This window comes from Physeter macrocephalus, chromosome 12 (assembly GCF_002837175.3).
Source record: "Physeter macrocephalus isolate SW-GA chromosome 12, ASM283717v5, whole genome shotgun sequence".
Taxonomy (NCBI): domain Eukaryota; kingdom Metazoa; phylum Chordata; class Mammalia; order Artiodactyla; family Physeteridae; genus Physeter; species Physeter macrocephalus.
Window position 1 is genome coordinate 83,733,129 of NC_041225.1, and position 23,491 is coordinate 83,756,619.

At 38.8% G+C, this 23,491-nt stretch overlaps 1 protein-coding gene across 6 annotated transcripts in view; it reads left to right on the forward strand.

Annotated features, from left to right (window-relative positions):
- Positions 1-23,491, forward strand: part of ANTXR1 (ANTXR cell adhesion molecule 1) — a 249,725-nt gene that overhangs the window by 89,043 nt on the left and 137,191 nt on the right. For all 6 annotated transcript variants that reach the window (XM_028496612.1, XM_007126731.4, XM_007126732.4 and 3 more), the window contains exon 10: positions 6,282-6,380. In XM_028496612.1, the coding sequence (XP_028352413.1) occupies positions 6,282-6,380 (99 nt within the window). The remainder of the gene's footprint in view (positions 1-6,281; positions 6,381-23,491) is intronic.

Genomic DNA, 23,491 nt, shown 5'->3' on the forward strand with positions numbered 1-23,491 from the left:
AATGGAGTAGATGCTCTCAACTTTCCACCCCCAGAATTATGGGAGCAACAGCAGAATGGCCACTGTCACCACATGCTATACAGAGAAACCCTTTTGGGGTCTCCTTTATAACTGTAAGTTTCTAAAGACTTAATTCAACTTCAGCTAAGATATTAATGGCTGATTATTTGTTTAGTGGCTAAAGAAAAAAGTATACTTGGAACTATTTTGCATTTTAACAGGAAATCTTAATGCGAAGAGGAGGTAAGCATCTGGCCTATCAAAAAGAATTTCAATCAATGTCATGAGTGAAACTATTTGGAGAGAGAGCCAGCCCCAAACTTCTCCACTGCCAGAGGTTATAAGCTGGCAGCCAACAAGCCCTGTCTGGTCTGCACATATGTTCTTTTTGATTCACACTGCAATTTAAAAAAAAAACAAAAAAACAACTTAAATTTATTGCTAACATTTAAAAGTCTGATTTCACCTAAAAATTCAGATTTTCGTCTTGTATTGAAAAATCAGATCTAGCAACATTGGGCCTGTATTTATTGCAAGATAATGATTATTAGAGACTGAATAACTTCCCTTTAAAAGAAGCATGTACTCTTTCCAGTTCACCATACTCTCCACCATTCCCCATTATCCCAATACGCAGGTCAAGCATATGGTTGCCGTTTAGCATGGTGCTTATGCCACTGCATTTACAGTTCCTGTTCTAAAACATGTAGGAAGTCACCTGCTCTGTGGAGAGCCTTTATAGCACCTTTGCCATTACCTGCATTTAAATAATTCTACTTCCCTTCTAATAGAGACTCTTTTTTGAAGTTCCTAATTAAATGTTTTTGCAGATTAGCCTCTGTGTAATTAGGAGAGTTGATCCATTGTTAGACTGGCCCTGCCTAGTTCAGCTCCTCTTTAGGAAATGCATTGTTTTGTCTAAGCACAATTTTCCTCTGGTCCCACAATGTTGGCTTCAGACTTGAATAGCTCACAGTGTTTTATGTAAGCAAATACTCCAGGAAGGAACTAATTGGAATTAAATGTGCAACCTGCCAACTGCTCTACATTTGAAGTTCTTTTCCTCCAGAAATGGAAGGAGATTATCATTAGCGCCTTACATTGTCATTTCAGAAGCAATTGTATTATTCCTCCTCTGTTGTTTCCCATTGTTCATAATAAAACTGGGTAAGTGAGCACAAAGGAAGGTACTTTTAGGTGGCATGTTTACCATTTGGAAATTAGATGCTTAAACCAGACATATTTAAGCAACATCAAAAAGTGGTTTCATTTCTTTCACTTTTCACTGTTTTTCAATGAGCTCATGTTGGCCCATAGGCACCTCTTCTGAATCAATTGTTTAATCCTCTCCTTGGTCTTCATTTTCATTTAAAGATATTTTTATTTGAAGGAGGGACTCTCATACATTGTTGGTGGAAATGCAAAATGGTACAATCACTTTGGAAAACAGTTCTGACAGTCTCTCAAAACATTAAATATACACTAACCACATGACCTAGCTGTTCTACTCCTAGGTGTTTACCCAAGGGAAAAAAAAAAAAAATCTATGTCCTGACACAGACTTGCACATAAATGTTTATAACTGCTCTATTTTTAAGAGCCAAAAACTGTGAACAACTCAAATGTTCATCAACACATGAATGGATAAAACTGTGGTTTTCATACAATGAATAATAGTCAGCAATAGAAAGAAATAGACTATGTATAAACCTCAAAATAATTATGGATGAGTCTTAAAATAATTATGCTCAGTAAAAAAAGCCAGACCCCCAAAAAAAAAAAAAAAACTTACTATATGATTCCATTTGCATAAAATTCTAGAGAATGCAGACTAATCTACAACAGAGAGCAGATCAGTGGTCACATGGTGTGGGGCAGGGCAGGAGGAAGAGATTACAAAGGGGCACATGGTGGTGGATGTGTTCACCATCTTGATTGTGGTATCGCCCCATGATTGTATACCTATGTCAAAACTTATCAAATTATACACTTTACATACAACTTACTGTATGTCAGTTATACCTCACTAAAATTCTTATAAGTAAGTAGCTGTAAAATAAAAACCTTAGAGTAATTTAGGCATCAGAAAGCACTTAATACACATCCAGCTCTATATTATATTTTAGATGTTACATGTTACAATAGCATTTAATAGGAGAGCAAATTGAAGCTAACTCTCAAGATGGAAATATCACGAACAATAATTTCGCACAAAAGTCTTAGGTGACCAGAGCAAATGGTGAATATACAGATGTCTCATTTTCAGATACAGTGGTTGATAGGTGATATTTATTGAGGTCATCGCAAAACTATGTGTTCACATTTCAAAAAAAAAAAAAAAGCAAAGAAAGGGAACAGAATAAATTTATCAAACTATTCATTGACCTTAATTTTTTTCTTTTTTAAAATTGAGCTATAATTCACATATCCTAAAATTCACCCTTTCAAAGAGTACAATTCAGTAATGTCTAATATACTCACAAAGTTGTACAACCATAGCCACTGTGTAATTCCAGAATATGTTCATTATCCTGAAAAGAAACCCTGTACCCATTAAGCAGTCACTCCCCATTCCTTCCTCTCCCCAGCCCTGGCCAGTCGATTTTCTGTCTCTCAGGATTTGCTAATCTGCACTATTCACATGGAAATGAAATGGAATCAAATCATACAATAGATGGACTTTCATGTCTGGTTTCTTTCATTTGGCATAATGTTTTCAAGATTCATCCATGTCATAGCATGTGTCAGAACTTGTTACTTTTTATGGGTAAATAATATTCCATTGTGTGAATACCATATTCATCATTTGGTGGATACTTGGGTTGTTTCCACTTTTTTGGCTATTGTGAATGATGCTATTGTGAAATATACAAGTTTTGTGTAGACATACGTTTTCAATTCTCTTGAGTATAGGATGAGATTTCTGGGTCATATGGTAATTCTATGTTTAACTTTCTGAGGAACTGCCAAACTACTTTACAAAACAGCTGCACCAATTTACATTCCCACCAGCAATGTATGAGGATTCTCATTTCTTCACCAACACTTGTTATTGTCCACCTCTTTTATTATAGTCATTCTAGTGAGTGTGGAGTGGTTTTGATTTGCATTTTCCTAATGACCAATGACGCTGAGCATCTTTTCATTCAATGACCTGATTGAGACTCAGAAAACAAACAGGATGAGATCTGACTGGTACCTGAATAAATGACCACCTTCTCCTCCCCTTTCTCCCTTTCTATACCAAGATGTCATTTATTTGTTCGTTAAACGAGCTTATACTGGGACTGACTCAGCCCTGGGTGAGGCACAGCCAAAGATTCTAAAGAAATACATATGATGGCCTCTCCCATCAGGAAGCTTAAATTATAATGAGAACAAAGTGACAAAAGAATCATAATAAACATATACCTTAAAGATAACTTAAAGAATATGTATCTTAAAAGATTAGGTAAAAGATCATTTCCAAGTAGAAATTCCTCCCTAATGCCCTCCAGTCCCTAGGCACTCCTTGTAGGAGCTGTAAACCAACATGCACGCTGCCTAAAAACACTTGGATGTGCATATGGTGAGAGACACGTTCAGGGCTTTGTGAACAAACTGAATTAAATCAGTATGTCCTGGTTCTGGTGTGTCCTGGCTCTCGCTTGCTGACAGATTCACTTGACAGGGTTTTGTTACATACCTTCTACGTGTGAAGGGCTGACATTCCAGTCGGGCTGCTGGGGCACATACTCAGGCTCTTCTGGAGGCCTAATGTGCATCCTCACGTAGAAACTGGTGGGAGCTCGCCTCTGCTCTGGTGCGCCTCCCAGGGCATCCTTTCCTCCACCTGCTTCCCGCGCTTCGGGGCTTAGATTGCTCGGTCTCCACCATGGCTGTTCCTGGGTTTCTGCTGTCTTCCTCCCTAACACCCTGAGGGCTGGCCAAGCAACCATGCCGGCATCCTCTTTCACTGAGGACTCAGCAGCAGAACTGGTTATGCTAGGACACGGTGTTAGAGAAGAGAGCTGGCACGTGGCCTGCATTTCCAGAATCGTCTCTCCTTCCACTGATCTTTGAGGAAACAAGAGAAGTAGGCAGAGCAGTGAGGCAGAAAACATTTGCAATCAGCAAAAGCATCCAACGGCAGACTTCTGGATGTCTAGCGTTCAGACTAAAAACAGAAATGGGTATCTATGGGCTAAATTGAGTAAACAAGATACAATAAGATTCTTCCACAATGCTTGACACGTAATAGAATGCTTGTTGAACCAATTGTGTCATCAGTCACATGCCAGGCAGACATCTAAAGAAACTATTTAGTCCACCCTTCTAAACTTAGCAATCGTATATATGCATCAACATGCATATCTAAATCCTTAATACTCATAGGACTATGGTCCTGAAAAACCATAGTTAAGTTTTGAACCTTAATATAGTTCAAAACTATGGCAGTGAATGCTGGGTACAAGTCCCAGTTTTGCTGCTTACCAGTTACAGATTACATGATCTTGGGCAAGTCATTTACAACGTCAAAAATCTCAATTTCCTTACAGGGAAGGTCGTTGATACCTCTAAACAGCATTCTGTTCTAACTTGTTTCTCTTTGTGGCACCCTTACTGCCTCCGGCTTCTTTTACTTCCGTTTTGGTTTCCTGCTTCCCAGCTGGGCCAGCTCCGTTTTTCTGCAGAATGGGCAAACCTGTCTAAAGTAAAAATAAAATAAGGTTTTAAAAAAATCACAATGTCAATCTCTAAATGAGTCATATGTCACAAGGCATTTTAGCATAATGGTAAAGAGAATGATGGCTGAATCCTAAGGCATTTGATACTTGGCAGACCCGGATGCCAGTTCTGATTCTGACGGCTACCAACCATGTGATCTTGGACAAGTTACTTAACCTCACTACGCTTGGTTTTCTCATTTGTACCTCCCTGTGGTGAGGTTTTAAGTGACAGCAGACATATACAACGCTTAGCACAGGGCCTGGTACACAAAGAGGGAGCAATTGATACCAGTTATTATTCTCTTGGCAAACACGATCTCTAAATTAGTTTCCCCAGAATGAAGGTGACATAGATTCATGACGTTTATTAAAGTTTGGAAGAGTCCCATATGCTAGTCCTTTAATTCCATTCATCCTCCAGTGAAAATCTCCATCTGGATAGCAATTTACACATCCAGATCCACTTTCACAAATACTGCGTTTTAACCTCTACCTTTTAGTCTTTTTCTTTTTTATATGCCACACAGTATTATCCCAAGCCCCAATTTTTACACACAAAAAGATGACAAAAATCAAAGAAAACGGAGTATTGGCTATTAGTTACCATCAAACTTAAGCAAATATTCCTAAACATTTAATGAATTAATTAGCTGGTTTTTTCCCTTAGTAAGACTAGTATAGAGGATCATTATTTTTGCTTTATAAATATTTTATTAACGTGTTAATTCAACATGAATTATGCCGACATGAAATTAACATGCAGGGCTAGAGACCCGCAGAGATATATTATCTCTTCTACTTTGAGAGAAGAGAGTACTATGTGCGCTAAGGGCCGGTGTCAGTTCAAACGGGAAATGCTTGCTGACCGGCCGCCCCTCAGCAAGATTTCGATCCCCTGCTGAGTACAATTATTCCTACATAACACTAGGTGCTCCTACTGTGTGCCCTGCAGAGACAGGAGAGCTGAAGCTGCATCAAACGATTCCTAAACGTAAAAGAATGTTTTCTAGTTGTGGAAGAGAAGACAAAAAAACAACACCAGACGATACATAATCACATGCTACACTATTCAGGACAGACTGTGAATGCCCGCAGGTAGTGGTTTTCAAAAACGCTAGGCACCTGGAGTTCTAAATAAATCCTTTCCTCTGCATCCAATATGTAAAAGAGACACAAGAGGATTGAAGAAGTGGAGAATCCCTCCCCCGTGGCCTTCTAGTGGCAGAAATGACAGGTTTTAAAACTGCCAGGACTTGAGAGATGGGTAAGGTTTGCAGGACACAGGTGGGGAGGAAGGCATTCCAGCTAGGAGGAAGAGTAAGGGCAAAGGCCAGGTGGAAATTCAAAGTAAGAAGCTCTGTGCCGTCCTGGTGAACAACTAGTGAGAAGGTAGTGAATAGGTGGTAAAAGGCTCCCACACGGATGCTTCTGTTTCCCAGCTTGAGCTGATTTTTTTTAATATTTTAAGCCTGGTGAAATAGTTAACACACTCCCTAAACCAGGGCAGATGGTAAACTTAAGGTTAACGGTGTACAGTCAATGAAGGTGTCGTGTCATTATTCTTTGTTTCAGAATCATTTCAAGTAGTTGTCAGAGGTAACGGCTTCCGACACGCCCGCAATGTGGACAGGGTCCTCTGCAGCTTCAAGATCAACGAGTCAGTGACGCTCAGTAAGTTCTCGTGGAGTTTGGGGGTTTCTACCACCTGCTTCACCTGCTTCGGGGAAGGGACTCCCCAGCGCCATCTTCTAGCAAGGCCACACACAGGAAACTACAGAGAAGGGTCTTCTCTGCTAGAAAGGCCACCAGCAAGGGCATAGCTAGCTGCTGCGGCACGCTTGCTCCCATCAGGAGAGGCAGCAGGCACTTGTTTTCCAGTCCACCAGCATTTGTACCAAGTTCAAAACTCTCAGCTGTCAGTGCAGGCCCTGGCTGCTTAGGGCTTACAAAGCTCGATGTTCCTTAACAAGGTATCCGGGACTCTCAAGCACAAGAGGGAAAAATAAATGGTCTAAATTTATTAATTCTGAGTAAACTAAAAGCCAAACTGTTCGACTTGCATGTGTAGCTTCTGGAAGTTTGTTCAATCTGGATGATTCTTGCTTTGGAGTCGCCAAAAAACTCTCATCAGGGTGAATACCTGACCTGAAATACAGGCATATGGAAGTAAAACTAAGTGCATTTCATGGGAAAAAAATGAATTGTCATAACATTGGCACTTTCACAAGACATTTGTAGCAGGCAAGTTCTTAATTTAAAGACGTGTGTGATTCAGATTGCTGTCCAGGAAAGATGGGGGAGACAGATTATGGAAAGACACATGGCCAGGAGCCCTGGTTATTATTTACATTTGGCATTTATCACACAGATAATTATTGGTTCCGTATCTGCAGCGATAGACAGTAATAACATACTGTATTTTCTGTAGTGCTATGACATTTTAAATACCACACATCTTTTTGCCACAACTGCCCTGGGAGGTAGAAAGAGCAAAGAGGAAGGAAAGGATACTCAAGCTTATTGACTAACCATTCACGGTAGTTTGGTCCTCCTGATAGCGTTACGGAGTAGGTACTATACTGTTTTTAAAAAGGAAGAATTGAAGGGTATGCCTTTTCCCCTCTATAGCATCCTGAAACCCACTTCAATATTTAAACAGAGGTATGCAATGGCATCTTTACAAACATCTGGAATTCCTGAATTTGGAATAATTCCAAAGATTTGAAACAGTCAGTTATTTTTTCTTGATACTTGGAAATGCCCTCACGTATCCAAAAAGTACATGCTATTTGAAAACATCTTGAAGTATCCCCAAGAAGTCACAGTGTGAAAGTTGGCCGCGCACCCTCTAGAGTCCTTCCTTTTTTTCCCCTTTAATTTGTGATGTCGTTCAAGTCCACCTTCCCTCTCTCCTTAACCAGAATCTTAAATCTAAGATCAGAAACTCCTGAGCGTTAAACTCAAAAGACATCAACACCTTCCAAAGAAGGCTTCCCAGACAAGCAAGCCTTTGGACCCAACCCCTCTCTGAACATGAATGGACATGGGGTGTAGCGTTGCCGTTGCTTGAAAAGTTACGCAGAGATGCTATATTAAGATAACCAAAAAATGCAAATTTACTATGGATTCGTAGAGTGACATATTGAATGCATATTTTCCAGCTTCTCCATGGAATTTTATTTCTTGGGAAACTAGCTTCTCTTCCTTTCCTCATACAAACTTGCAAACACCCGCACAGGCTCTCCACCTGATTCATAATCAAAAAGGAATAAAGGCCTTTGGGGTAGGGATTTAGCTTAAACCACAAACCTAATTGTGCCTCCAACACAAGTGCTGACAGTTTGGAGAAAAGAAAGGCAGTGACTCAACCACATTATATGCTGCAAGTAACACTCCTGAACTCAAACAAATAGCTATTAAAACTATTCTAGCTAAGGGGAAAATATTGGAATTTGAAGAAAAGTTGTCATTCATTTATTAATTCATCTGTTCTTTTACATTCAGTAAATAATATGAACAAGAAACTGTGGAGGACAGAAAAGATAAATAAATTTTAAAATGCAACATATTCAATTCTACATTTTTCTACCAACCTTATGAATGTAAGTATCTCATTGAGTTGTCCCCATAAAATAAAATAAATTTAGATTCTTTTACTTTTCCCATTCTCCTTTCCCACTTCTACATCCAAGTTTTAAATTATCTGTTTTAATTTTTATAGTATATATTTCCTCTTTCAAGATTTTTTCCTAAATACTGCATTACATTTTATAATAAAAAAAAGACAATAGAAGTGCCCTTATCAACCATAATAAGACTAATTGCAGGCCGGATAATGAAGCTATGGCTGTTATATTATAAGCCTTGGAGTCTTCAACAAATAAAATATTATTTGTAGCAGATTATATAAAGAAAAACAGTTAAATAACAAATTGAAAAGACTATGAACACCCTTTAACATTATTGCACTAAGACACAAATAAAACACCAACATATTAATACCAAAATGTTGAAGTTGTTTAAATATATTCTTAGATGATAAATATACCCAGAAAATAAAAAGCATAGGTTAATACCTATGTCTCTCCTGCTTTCCTTGCCTTTGCTTAAAAAGAAAGTAAACAAATCAACCACTTAGGAATCTAAAACAATTTCTGGACTTGTTTCTGGTCAATATAATAGATCCAAAATTCTGCATAAAATATGATTTTAAAAATTGTGACATGTGGCCTTGCTCAAGGGAATGAGGAGGAAACCCCCAGGCACAGGAGACAAAAAGGGAATGCAAAATCTAAGCAGGAAGCAAAGCTCTGGGGGCTCTGGGCCTGAGGGGTCTTCAGACTGTGATCTTGCTACTGATGTAGATACAGGGCACCAGCAAGACAAGCAGGCAAAAGCAGAGCCCCCTGTAGAAATCAGGCTCCGAGGGCTGTACCAGACATTGAATGGGGACAGGGAAATCTGCTCAGTGATTCAAGGAAGCAGGCAGGGGAATAAAGGTAAGATGTTTTACCAGCCGCATAATACAGAAGCACCAAGTCAGGAAACTAACTCCAAAATATGTCCGTGGCCATCCAGATCCCTGTGGCCCTGGCAGAGACAGTATACATCCAGTCCAACCTACACTACTCCTGAGGCCATAACCCCCTCTGAAGATGGGCTCGCAGCACCAAATGATAAATCATATGATAAGAGATGAAAGAAAAGGGAGAACAAGCAAGAAAACTGAAGAGCAATTTGAAAGAGGATGTAAAATAAACACATTTAAAATGTCTAAAAACAAGAAAACAAGTCAAATAAACAGTCTACACCTTACACCTAAAGGGACTAGAAAAATAAGAACAAACAAAACCCAAAGTTACTAGAAGGAAAAATAAATAAAGATCAGAGTGTAAATAAAACAGAGAACTAAATAACAGTAGAAAAGATCAATGAAACTAAGAGCTGTTTCTTTGAAAAGATTGACAAAATTGATAAACCTTTAGCCAAACCCATCAAGAAAAAGAGAGAGAGGATCCAAATAAATAAAATCAGAAGTGAAAGAGAAGTTACAACCGACACCAGAGAAATACAAAGGATCATAGGAGATTACCATTGGGTTGGCCAAAAAGTGTCTTCGGTTTTCTAAGAAAAAATAAAAGACACATTTTTCATTTTCACTAAGAATTTTATTGAACAACTTTATTCACCATTTTGTTCCACTACCTTCTGCCATTTTTCAGGCAACTTCATAATTCCATCTTCCCAAAACTTTTTATCATTTTAAGCAAAGAACTGGTCCAGTTGCCTTTTACAGTCTTCCAGGGAATTGAAATTTTTTCCATTAAGAGAATTTTTTAAAGACCGAAATAAATGGAAATCAGAAGGTGCAATGTCTGGTGAATACGGCAGATGAATCAGAACTTCCCAGCCAACCTGTAACAGTTTTTGCCTGGTCATCAAAGAAACATGCGGTCTTGCGTTATCCTGATGGAAGATTGTGCGTTTTCTTTTGACTAATTCTGAACACTTTTCATCAAGTGCCACTTTCAGTTGGTCTAATTGAGAGCAGTACTTGTTGGAATTAATCGTTTGGTTTTCTGGAAGGAGCTCATAATAGAGGACTACTTTCCAATGCCACCATATACACAACATCACCTTTTTTGGATGAAGACCAGCCTTTGGTGTGGTTGGTGGTGGTTTATTTCACTTGCCCCACGATCTCTTCCATTCCACATTGTTGTACAGTATCCACTTTTCATCACCCATCACAATTTGTTTTAAAAATGGAATGTTTTCATTACGTTTCAATAGAGAATCGCATGTGGAAATATGGTCAAGAAGGTTTTTTTCCACTTAACTTATGTGGAACACAAACATCAAAGTGATTAACATAAATAACCAAGCTGATGCAAATGATTTTCAGCACTTGATTTGGATATTTTGAGCATTTCGGCTATCTCCCACGTAATATAACGATGATTGTTCTCACTTATTGTTTCAATTTGATCGCTATCAACTTCAAGTGGTCTACCCGACTGTGGAGCATCGTCCAGTGAGAAATCCCCAGCATGAGACTTTGCAAACCACTTTTGACATGTTCGATCAGTCACAGCACCTTCTCCATATGCTGCACAAATCTTTTTTTGTGTTTCAGTTGCGTTTTTACCTTTCTTGAAATAATAAAGCATAATATGCCAAAAATGTTGCTTTTTTTCTTCCATCTTCAATATTCAAATGGCTACACAAAAATTCACCAATTTTGATAGTCTTTTTTAAAATGCACGCTGATATGACTGCCGTCACATACAATCTAACAAAACTGTTTCGAATGAAGTTAAAGACAACTAAATGCTACTAGAGACATCTTATGGAAATAATCAAACAAACCTTTTGGCCCACCCAATACAAACAATTATATGACAATAAAATGGACAACCTAGAAGAAGTGGATAAATTCCTAGAAATGTGCAATCTCCCAAGACTGAATCAGGAAGAAATAGAAAATATGAACAGGCTAATAATGACCAGTAATGAAATCCAATCGTTACTTTAAAAAACTTTCAACAAATGAAAGTCTAGGACCAGACAATTTCACAGGGAAATTCTACCAAACTTCAAAGAAGAGTTAACATCTATCCTTCTCAAACTGTTCCAAAAAAAAAAAGAGGAATTCTCCTGAACTCATTCTACAAAGCCAACATCACTCTAATAACAAAACCAGACAAAGATACCACAAAAAATAATTAAAGGTCAATATCACTGATGAACATAAATGCAAAAATCCTCAACAAAATATTAGCAAACTGAATTGAACAATGCATTAAAAGGATCATACACCATGATCAAGTACGATTTATCCCAGGAACACAAGGATGGTTCTGTATCCACAAATCAATCAACATAATACACCACATTAACAAACTGAAGAATAAAAACCATATGATAATTTCAATAGATTCAGAAAAAGCTTTTGACAAAATCCAACATCGATTTATGGTAAAAACTCTCCAGAAAATGGGCATAGAAGGAACATACTCAACATAATAAAGACCATGTATGACAAACCCATAGGCAACATCATAATCAATGGTGAAAAGCTGAAAGCATTTCCTGTAAGATCAGGAACAAGACAAGGATCCCACTCTTGCCAGTTTTATTCAACATGGAATTGGAAGTCCTAGCCACAACACTCAGAAAAGAAAAAGAAATAAGAGGCATCCAAATTGGAAAGGAAGAAGTAAAACTGTCACTGTTTGCACATGATATGGTTCTGTACATAGAAAATTCTAGAGACACTACCAAAAACCATTTGAACTGAAATGAGTTCAGTAAGGTGGTAGAATACAAAAGTAATATAAGCAAATATGTTGCATTTCTAAATACTAGTTACGAACTATCAGAAAGAGAAATTAAGAAAACAATCACATTTACAATTGTATCAAAAAGAATAAAATACCTAGGAATAAATCTGATCAAAGAGGAAAAAGATTTGTATTCTGAAGACTATAAGAGATTGATGAAATAAATTCAAGATGACAAAATAAATGGAAAGATATTTGGTGTTCATGGATTGGAAGAATCAATATTCTTAAAATGACTATACTACCCAAGGCAATCTACAGATTCAGTGCAATCCCCATCAAAACGCCAATGGCATTTATCACAGAACTAGAACAAATAACTCTAAAATTTGTATGGAAACCCAAAAGACCCCAAATAGCCAAAGCAATCTTGAGAAAGGAGAACAAAGCTAGAGTTGTCACACTCCTTGATTTCAAGCTATACCACAAAGTTACTGTAATCATAGCAATATGGTACTGGCATGAAAACAAACACATAGATCAATGGAACAGAATAGAGAGCCTAGAAATAAACCCATGCTTATATGGTCAATTAATCTACAACAAAGCAAGCAAGAATATACAATGAGAAAAGACAGCCTCTTCAATAAGTGGTGTTTGGAAAACTGTACTGCAGTGTGCAATAGAATCAATGTGGACTACTTTCTTATAGTATATGCAAAAGTAAACTCAAAAATGGATTAAAGACTTAAATGTAAGTTCTGAAACCATAAAACTAGAAGGAAACATAGGCAGTACTCTCTTTGACATCTGTCTTAGCAATATTTTTTTGGATCTGTCTCATCACACAAGGGAAACAAAAGCAAAAATAAACAAATACACCAACCTAAAAGCTCTTACACAGCAAAGGAAACTATCAGCAAAAGGAAAGGCCACCTATTGAATGGGAGAAGATATTTGTAAACTATATATCTGATAAGGGATTAATATTCAAAATATACAAAGAACTCATACAACTCAACATCAAAAACAATAAACAGCCCAATTAAAAAACGGGCAGAGAATCTAAATAGACATATTTCCAAAGAAGACACACAGATGGCTAACAGGCACATGAAAAGATGCTGAACATCACTAATCATCAAAGAAATGCAAATCAAAACCACAAAGAGTTACTACCTCACACCTGTCAGAATGGCTATCATCAAAAGATAAAGTGCTGGCAAGGATGTGGAGAAAAGGGAACCCTTGTGCAATGTTGGTGGGAATGTAAAGTGGTGCAGCCACTGTGGAAGACAGTATGGAGGTTCCTCAAAAACTGAGAAATAGAACTGCTATATGATCTAGCAATTTCACTTCTGAGGATTTACCTTAAGAAAACAAAAACATTAATTTGAAAAGACATATGCACGCCAGTGTTCATTGCAGCATTATTTACGACAGCCAAGATGTAGAAGCAACAAACAACCAAAACAAAATGAAAACTGATTTCTAGATGCAGAGAAAAGAATGGGAGGAGGGAGGTTGGAGGGGGGGTGAAATAAGTGAAGGGAGTTAAGAAATACAAACCTCCAGTTATAAAATAAATAAGCCACAGGGATTTAATATACAGCAGAAGGGATATGGTTAATTATATTGTGATGACTTTGTGTGGGGACAGATGGGTACTAGATTTATCATGGTGCTCATTTCATAGTGTATGAAAATGTCAAATTACTGTGTAGTACACCTGAAACATAATATTGTACATCAACTAATTTCAATTAAAAAACGAAATAAAGTGTGTGAAGAAATCAAACAGACCAAAGGGGAAGAACATTCAACAAAGGCACATTTGCAGAGAACACAGTGTAAATTTTAGAGCTGAAGAAGTTTATTCACTGAAATACAACTTAATGGATAGACTAAGCAGTGTGATTAGACACAGATGAAGACGAAATGCATGAACTGGAAGAGAGATATGAGAAAATCGTACCCCTCTCAACTAAAGCACCAGACCCAGATTTTTTTCATCTAAGTTTTACCAGACTTTAAGGGACAGATGACTCATATCTGATACATAACTCTTCCAGAGAAAAGAAATAGAGAAAAAGGGTTTTAATTCATTTTATGAAAATTATATAATCTTGAATTTTTTAAAAACTGGACAAGACACTAGTAGTAGAAAATATTTGAAATCAATTTCTTTGATGACAAACATAAATAAAATATTGGTAAACAAAATCCAGCAATGTATTTAAAAAGGACCAGGATAAGTAAGATAATTTTAAAGAATGAGGGGGAATTTGCCTCTCACATAGCAAAATTTTTTGATGCCAAGAAGACATTAAAGTTCATTATCCATTCCAAATTTTTAAAATATATACTTTTAGAAAACTAGGAGTAGGTTAAGACTTCTTTAACATAATAAAAAAACACATATAGATATTTAAATTCAAAACTCAACATCATTTTATGGTAAATCACTAAATAGAGATATTAACTTTACAGTTAGGAAGAAAAAAGCAGGAAAACTCGTTTCACCATTATTATTTAACATTAATCTGGAAGTTCTAGCAGTACGGTCCAATAGAACTTTCTGTGATAATGAAAATGTTCTAAAATGTAGCCAGTATGGTAGCCACAAGCCACGTGTGGCTTATTGGGGACTTGAAGAGTGACTGGTGCAGTTGAGGAACTGAATTTTTAAATTCATTTAATTTTAATTAACTTGAATGTCAATAGCCACCTATGGATAGTGACTACTGTATTATACAATGCTATAGGCATTACAGTAATGCAAGAAAACTAATGAGAGATATAAGTACAGGAAACGGAAGCCAAACATTATTACTTTAAAATGATGGTTGTGTCGTCCTGCAAAACTAAATGAGAATCAACAGACTACTACACTAATAAGAAGGTTATTAAACTGGACGATTTCAAAATAAATACCTCCCTTATAATAATCAATAGCTTTGCCAGAATCTAGCAATGACCGAACATCACAGGAAAAATACAGCAGCAACATATAAAATCTGGTAGGAACTAATTTGACCAAATTTGTAGAGACATGTAGGAAGAAAATTACACAACTCTGTGAGGGAAATGAAGAAAATGTAAGTCAATACAGAGGCAGTATAGACTCATGGCATAGAACGTACACTGGAACCACCCAGGAAAAGAACCCTGTTTCTGTCTTAAAGCTTTGTGAGCATGGCAAGTTACAGTATTTAACATCTCCAAGCCTCAATTTCTCTATCTGTAAAATGAGCATGGCAATAATAGCACCTCTGTGGTGGACTGTTATGATGTTTCAGTGTGAGAATTAGGGCTCAGAACAGGGCCAAGCATGCAGTAAGCAGTCGATCAATGTTGGCTGCTAATATTAATTTATTATTATCATTATCACTATTATTCAATGGAGCGGCAATTGAGGATTGTAAAGATACCGGTTGTCTTCAAATTAATATTTACTTTTACTACATTCCCAGTGAAAAGTCCAATGGGACTTTTGAAGTTAACAAAATAATTCTAAAGTGTATATATGGAAGAATAAACATTTAAGAATAGCCAAGAAAAATGTGGAAACTTGCCCTAGCCGATTTTAAGATGTATAAAAAAGCTGCAGTAATTTAAACAGTGTATGACTGGTGCCACAAAAGGCAAACCAAACATTAGAACAGGAAAAACGAAGTCCATAGAGAGCCAAGCACTTCTGTGAATTTAGTATAAAATAAAATGACCTTTCTTATCCGTGGGAAAAGAGTGGATTATTCAAAAATGGTATTGAGACAACTGGCTAACCTCTTGGAAAAATGATTCAGTTCAATTTTTATCTCACACCTTACATCTAAACAAATTCCAGATGAAAAATTTAAATGTGAACATGAAACTATAGAAGTTTTAGAAGGAAACAAAAATAAATATTTACATAATTTTCCAGTGGGGAAAGACTCTTTAAGCATAACTCTGAACGGAGATACCATGAAGGAAAATTTGAATGGTTTGAGTACATATTTTTTAATTCTTTAAACCTCCCCCCCTCCAAAAAATCTAAAGGGAAGCAGAAAACATGCTAAATTATTTATAAGACATAGAACAAACAAAGGGTCAATAACTTTAATACGTAGACAGCTCTTACAATCAGTAGAAAAGGTGAGCACATCGATGAGTAAAAGATATGAAAAGGAAATTTACAAGAAAAATAATGGCAAATAAGCATGTGGAAAATGCTCACTGTAATCAAGGAAGCACAAATTAAAATAATCTATCAAACTGGCAAAGATTAACAAAAAATACAGTTCCCAGTATTGGCAAAGATATAAAGTAAGAAGTGTTTTCATTCATCATTGGTGAGAGAGACCATTGAATCTTTTGGAATTTTTTTTTTTTTTTTTTTGGCTGCGTGGTTCCCCAACCAGGGATTGAACCCAAACCGCCCAACCCCTCCGCCGGCAGTGAAAGCCTGAAATCCTAACAACTAGACCACCAGGGAACTCCCCAGGAAGGCCATTCTTAAAATGAATCAACTGCTTTTATACATTTTTTGACCCAGAATTTCAATTTCAACTTCATCAAAAGGAAATGATTGAGAATGTTAACAAAGACTCAGCTACAAGATGTTCATCATAATATTGCTTATGATGGCAAAAAGAAAAAAGGAGACAGAGAGGAGGGAGGAAGGGAGAGGAAGGAAAGAAAGTAAACAAATGGAAACATTTAAATGGTAACATAAATGTTTAGTTAGTTAGTTAACTTGTTAACTAACTAGTTAATTTGTTATATAAATTATACTTTACCCTTAAATAATTAATACTGGGGGAAAGATGAATAATTACTTATGTGGGAAAGATGTTAACGATACTGCTTCATATGTTAAAAATAAGTTACAAAACGGCGCCTTGATGCTATTCCTGTTTTAGACACATACATTTATATGCAGAGACAGAGAGAACGGTGAAAGACACACAACCAAATGTTAACAGTAGTTACCTCTGAATGAGACCACTATTAGTTTTTACTTTCTTCTTTCTGTTCATCTAAGTTTTCGAAGTTTTCTATGATCGTATGTCCCTTCCGTCATAAGAAAAAACAAAACAAAACCACGACGATTATTTAAATTTTAACTTTAAAATTCTTGTTAATTATTTAGGCCAAGCACGCATCTTAAGTTTAGCATTTGGTTGGTTCTCCAGTCACCAGGCTGAACTCACTCCTGGCCAAGATAATATCTTGGAAATCTTCACACAAACTTTATTTATTCTGGATGCACTTTTTCCTACTCCAGTATTCGGTGTGTTGTGCCAAGAAAGGATCCACTTTCAATTGGAAATCCACTTGTAGAGAGATTAGAATGCTAAAAAGGAGACGCTGGGGTAGGAGCTGACAAATGATCCATTTTAACGAACAGTAAATAAAAAATGAATGTTTTTACTATTACAATAATGAAAAACATGCTAGACTATCCCGGTGTTACGTGGAGAATTATGAGGTATATGACTATAAACAAAGGAAACTGATTTTTAACAAACTTACTAAAATTCAATTGAAAGGCCATGTGACAAATCAGTTTCCTGGTTTTAAAGGCACATTTCTTTTTTGATGCAAAATTTTGTTTCTCAGCTTGATCTTCAGTCTTATTCACAAGACATGGCTCTGGTTTACTTTTGGTTCACTCTCAAAGCATAAAACGTTGCCCCCTTTGAAGATTTTTTTTTTTTCAAACTGAACATTAGTCATGAAAGCAGCTCTAACAGTTCGAAAGAGGGGCTCACTTCCCAAGGGGATGAGAGACAATGCTCACTCGAATGTAGGATTTCCATTGTGTTTGTTTTCAAAAATCTGTCCAGTTATCCAGAAACTATACTTTATCTTAGAAAACATCTGGTCCTCGGGGGCTGTGGGCCCCTTAAGGGAGAAGTGCACCTATGGTGGCAGATGGGGAGGAGAACACAGACTTCCCAAACAAAAGCCTATTGTTTCCTTTCTCACTGGTTAGAGTGTTGCACCTATGGGTGAAAAAGGTACTTAGTGCAATTTGGATGCATTCGTAGGGGTTTGATGTCATATGAAGATGATAGAATGTCACTTTGTGCAACTCAGAGTGAAGAGATCTAAAGGAGCATCTCGTCTCATGGTTCTTAATCAGAATCCCCCAGGAGCTTCATCCAAGTGATAGCAGCCACTGATTGCTGAGCACCTACCCCTTCTGTTCCTGAACTAGTTCATTTCATCCTCACAGGAGTCCAGTGAGGGAGGAGTTATTTGTATCCCCATTTTGCTGATGAGGGAACTGAAACTCAGAGGTGAAGTACCCAAGGTCACCCAGATGGCCAGAGGTGGAAGCAGTTTGGACCCCAGGCAGTCTACTCCAGAGGCTTTTGTCCACTTCTCTACATTGCTTCCTAAACACAGATCCCCACGGGTCCCTGGGTCCCCTGATCCCGAAGGCCCACATCACTCTGATGTGTGCCTGATTTGGAGGCCCTGATTTTCACTGCTCCCTCTCATAGTATAGACAGGAAACCTCAGCTCAGAGAGATTTAGCTATTTGCCCAAGGCCACAGAGCATGTTAGAGAGTCAAGACTTAAACTCTGGTTCAAGGAAAAAAAGCCCTGGACCAGGGAACAAAGAGCCCAGGCTTTAGAAAGTCAGTATATGCAGCTGACTGTGTGATCATAGGGAAACCACCCCTTCTGGTTCCCCAAATGGTCCTTCTTTCTTAAACTTCACAGGCTTTTCATGTATCTGCCCATGTTTCCCTTTTGCCCCTGCTTTCAGAGGGAGTTTGGGTTTCACCCAGTTGCTTCTGAAGTGGCTCCTGCCAAGACTGTGTTAGTCCGTGTTCCTATCGTTCAGATCCAGACAAAAATATAGATAAGTGGAAATTTACTGCAGTTTTGCTTGGTCAGATAAAAACCCCAAGAATCTGGGATGGGGTGGGGATAAAAGAGAAGTTGCCACCAAAAGTAACTAACTGGTAAAGATTTTCATTCAGGGGCAAACGAGCTTCTTCCAAGGGCAAGTTGACACAGTCCAAAGTTAACTGCAGCAGTGCCTGGTAGACAGTCAAACTTGACTTTGCCCCTGTTCTACCAAGCGTGCAATTGCTTCCAAATGAAAACTGTAAGCTGCCTGTGGACTCTGGCACACAGTGGTCTTCTTTGAAGCATTGTTGGAAGGGAGATTTGCTTGTGAACTTCCCTGAAACTGCTGTTATCCCAGCCCTGTTATCCTGATAGAGGAAGTTGGCACCCCCTCTATTCTGCACCAGATGACTGGACTTTTGTGATGATGCCTTTCCTCATGCCATACTGCTCCTTTGTCACTTCAGTAGGATGGTGGAAGAAAAAGTGGTTAACATAGAGATGGGCCAGACTCGTGGGAACCCCAGGCAGGCTAATAACCTATGCCCCCTTCAAACTGACATTCTTTAAATATTTGCTCAACATTCATATAGAGGAAAAGTTGGGTGTTGCTGAGGGAAAGGAAGAGAGTGCTACTGAAATATCTCTTCTCCATGCAATTTAGCTCTGTCTCCGGCTCTGCATACCACAGCAACTTAGTGGCGTCCACTGTCACTCAAGTGTGTGCCTGGGGTCTCCTTCCCACCGCTTCTCTAAGTTTCTGTATAGGTTTATGTTCTTTAAGAACGGTCAGCATTTGCCATAATTCATGGCCGTGATCCTGTGGAAGGCTTTAGCCATTTTAGTAGACTTGCCGCTCAATCCCAGTTCCAAAGGTAAACCCTTCCAAACCTAATTGTGCACAGATGAAAGAGAAAGACTTCGTATGTCAGGAGACACATACCTTGTGCGTGAATCCTGAACTGTCTTCAACCAAGTGAAAATAGAGCTTTAAAAAATAGATTTCTTCTTAGCGAATTACAGCTGTCTCAAGGGCACCACTTTTCTGACCTCACGCTCACAGATTTTTTTAAAGTTGATGCTTTGCTTAGAAGATAATTTGTAAGTTTTATAAATGTCAACAGTCAAGAATTTTTTGGTCTAGATTTACTGAGAGGAGGAAATATTTTGCAAGAGCCCCGAGCCCCATTATCTTCATTCGGTTTTCTTGCAATACCTAAATCTGTCCCTATTAACTTTGGATAGAGATGTTGCCAAACACCACAACATTATGCGTAGTATGATTCCAATCATGTGAAAAATAATATGCGTAGAAAAAAATTCTGAAATAGCATTAACAATGTTTATCACTGGAAGTTAGGATTACCAAGGATTTTCATTCTTTTTATCCTTTTTTTAAACTTTATTAATTTTTGGCTGTGTTGGGTCTTTGTTCCTGCGCGCGGGCTTTCTCTAGTTGCGGCAAGTCGGGGCTGCTCTTCGTTGCGGTGCTCGGGCTTCTCATTGCGGTAGCTTCTCTTGTTGCAGAGCACGGGCTCTGGGCTCATGGGCTTCAGTAGTTGTGGCATGTGGGCTCAGTAGTTGTGGTGCACGGGCTTAGTTGCTCCTCAGCATGTGGGAACTTCCCGGACCAGGGTTCGAACCCGTGTCCCCTGCATTGGCAGGCGGATTCTTAACTACTGCGCCGCCAGGGATATACGTCTCTGTATTTCTCAGACTTCTCACACTCACTGTGTGTTACTTTTATAATTACTGAAAAAGCAGTAAATATGAGCAGAAAGCAGTTTATATCCTGAGAAGTCAAACTAGCTGTGCTAAAGACCAGTTCTAAAAGCTGGTGGGTCCAGAGCCACAGAGGTCAAGCCTTGTGCGGCACTGGGGAATGTGTAAGCCCCCAAAAGACAATCCAGGGACCAGCAGGGCTGCTGGCTCCCATCCCTGTTCTCCTCTGGGAGTGCACTCATGGTCCCTCACCTTTTACTTCTGGGGCCATGATGTAATCTTGATCCTCGTGTACACAACGTTCAAGTTAACCGACTTATCTTTTTCTAAGACTGCACTCAGCTCTTTGTCCTATACTGGTATTTGTAGGTGAGGTGCTCTGACTCTACAGCCTTCCTACCCACGTCAGCTCAGAGCCTCAACAGCAATCTAAGTCCCACTTCTGGAGTGCCCCCATTTCAGTTGTAAAGCTCCAAATGAGTATTATTCCACCTTATAGGTGAGAACTCTGGGTTATGGGGAGGGTTACGTAGCCAGTAGGTAGCAAGCTGTGTTGGGACTCCAGGGCCCAGGCTCCTAATGTGCTCATGGCGCCTACTCTAATCTGCCCCAGAGAACATGGAGGGAAACTAAAAGACTATCCCGGACACCTACACACACACAGGAGCTGGGGAAAATAATCATGTATAGCCCAGGGAACTTACCTGGAGCCTGTTGACCAAGCTCATCACCTGATCGCATAGCAACTAGCCAGTGAGGGCTTCCAAGGAAACCTTGCAACAACTCCAGGCTAGCGAATGGATAGATAGGTGTGGGTCGTGTCTGAGGAAAACGATGGTGGCCAGCTTGGTTCTGCCATATTAAAGGCACCCCTCTGGCTTCAGCTGGGCCTGAGAGGACGTTACGGCAGACGTGTATGTTCTGAGGATTGTTCCCAACTTGGCCTCACCCACCTGTGCTTCACTACCGGCTCTTCCCATTCTGTGCTGACTCTTGTTTCTCATTGCTCTGACCTCAGAACCACTGTTCAGCCTTTCCAAGTAGAAGCCGCCCTCTCCACTTTCCAAATCTCTGCTTTGTCCCCTTACGTAGAGTTTTAGGTCTTCTAACAAAAGAATCCATAGGCTTGTGATCTCAGCCATCTATGAAAACCTTCCAGCCTAGGGGCTGACACATAGTACATGCCTAATAAATGTTAGCTTCTTTCTACTCTAAGCCATGGGATCCCACTTAGCTTTGCAGTAAGACCCCCATGTTTGTGAATTTTCATTGCAGGAGTCCCAGTAGAGCAATCGACCACCTCCTTTCTGGCTAGGACCCCAGAAAGCTCAAGCCAAGTTGAATTTCATCAACTTGGAGTCCTGCTGAGTACCATTTTATTTCAGGTTTCTGCACAGTATTTTAAAAGTTGAACTTTTTTAAAAAGCTGGTTACTGTTCAAGTCGGTGAAAAGGTAGAAACATTCAGTCTCACTCTAGCTTGTCTGTTCTGTCTTAATTCAGAGACACATTCCCCAACCAGCTGATAATTTGGTGCTGAACAGTTATACTTGGCTCAGGGATGCCACAAAAATCTCCCTAGACCCAGGGGAGATGGGGAGAAAGAGTGGGTGAGCTCATTCAGTCCCTAACCTCCACTATTTTGTCACAGTAGGAATGTAAACTCTTCTCTGGAGCTTACATCAGCTTTGGGAGGGTTTCAACAAGCTCCCTTAGATAAGACTAAGGGTTATTTTTCTTGTCCTTTTGGCCAGAAATAAATATTTATATCAAGAAAGGATTGCCAAGACTTGGAAAGGATTTCAGTTATTTAATCAGCCCTGTGAAAGGATCCACTGTGATTGGTGTTTGAGTTCGCTAATAAATTTTAATCCTGGTTTCATCCCAAATCCATTAGACAGTTATGAACTGCAGGGAAGAATTCTGGAAACTTCTTCACCAGTCTGAAAAGAATTACATTGATCCAAGATCAAAACCTGGGAATGTACACATTTGAATGTATGGTTCTGGGACATGGGTTCATTACAGTAGGTCAGGGTCTCTCAGAAGACAGCGGAAACCTTATCACAGAGCTTCTCAACCCTGGTTGCCTCTCGTGGAAGACAAGCCTCCTACTGCTATCCAACCTCACCCGTGGAGAAACTTGATCGTTTGCCTCCGAAGCTGTCAGACTCAGTTCCTGGTATACCTCAGGCTACATCATAAAACTAGCTGTGAGATTATGACAATATAAAATGGCTAACTAGTTTAAATTATATCTGTAAAAAAGAAAAACTAGCTGGGTTGACCATGGGCAAGTCATTTCAACAAAACCTGGGTTCGATTTCCAGCTCTTTTATTAGTGTGCAACACTAACTCAATTAACCAACTTCTCTGAGCCTCAGTTTCCCAAATTGTAAATTAATAATAATAATAATGTCAGATGAGACCATGGGTATATAGTGTTACACAAAATCAGTATGGAATAAATATAGATACATATAGATGTATGTGTAGATATAGATGTATGTGTGTGTACGTGTAGATATAAAATGCCTGTGTGTGTGTACATAGGTACACACACACACACACACACACACACACACACATTCACTAAAACATTTCATTTTCCCAGAAATTCCTAATGAGATCACACTCCTTCCTGGATGGGACTCAAACCCAGCCAAAACACAGACTGGGATTTGAACCCACAATCCCTGACTTAGGAGGGGACTTGAACCCACTGTCTTTTAATTGAAACTGCTCACCTGGTGTCAGGACTCAACTGAAGCTGAGGTTCTTTTGTCTCGTCTCGGAAAGAATTCAGTGTGAGGCAAAGTGGCAGGCAAAGAGTGAGTTTATTAGCACTGGGGGCTTGTGAGAGACACAGGAGGTCAGGCAAGGGAGTGCAGCCCTGAGAACAAAGAGGGCTACATTTTTATAATCAAAG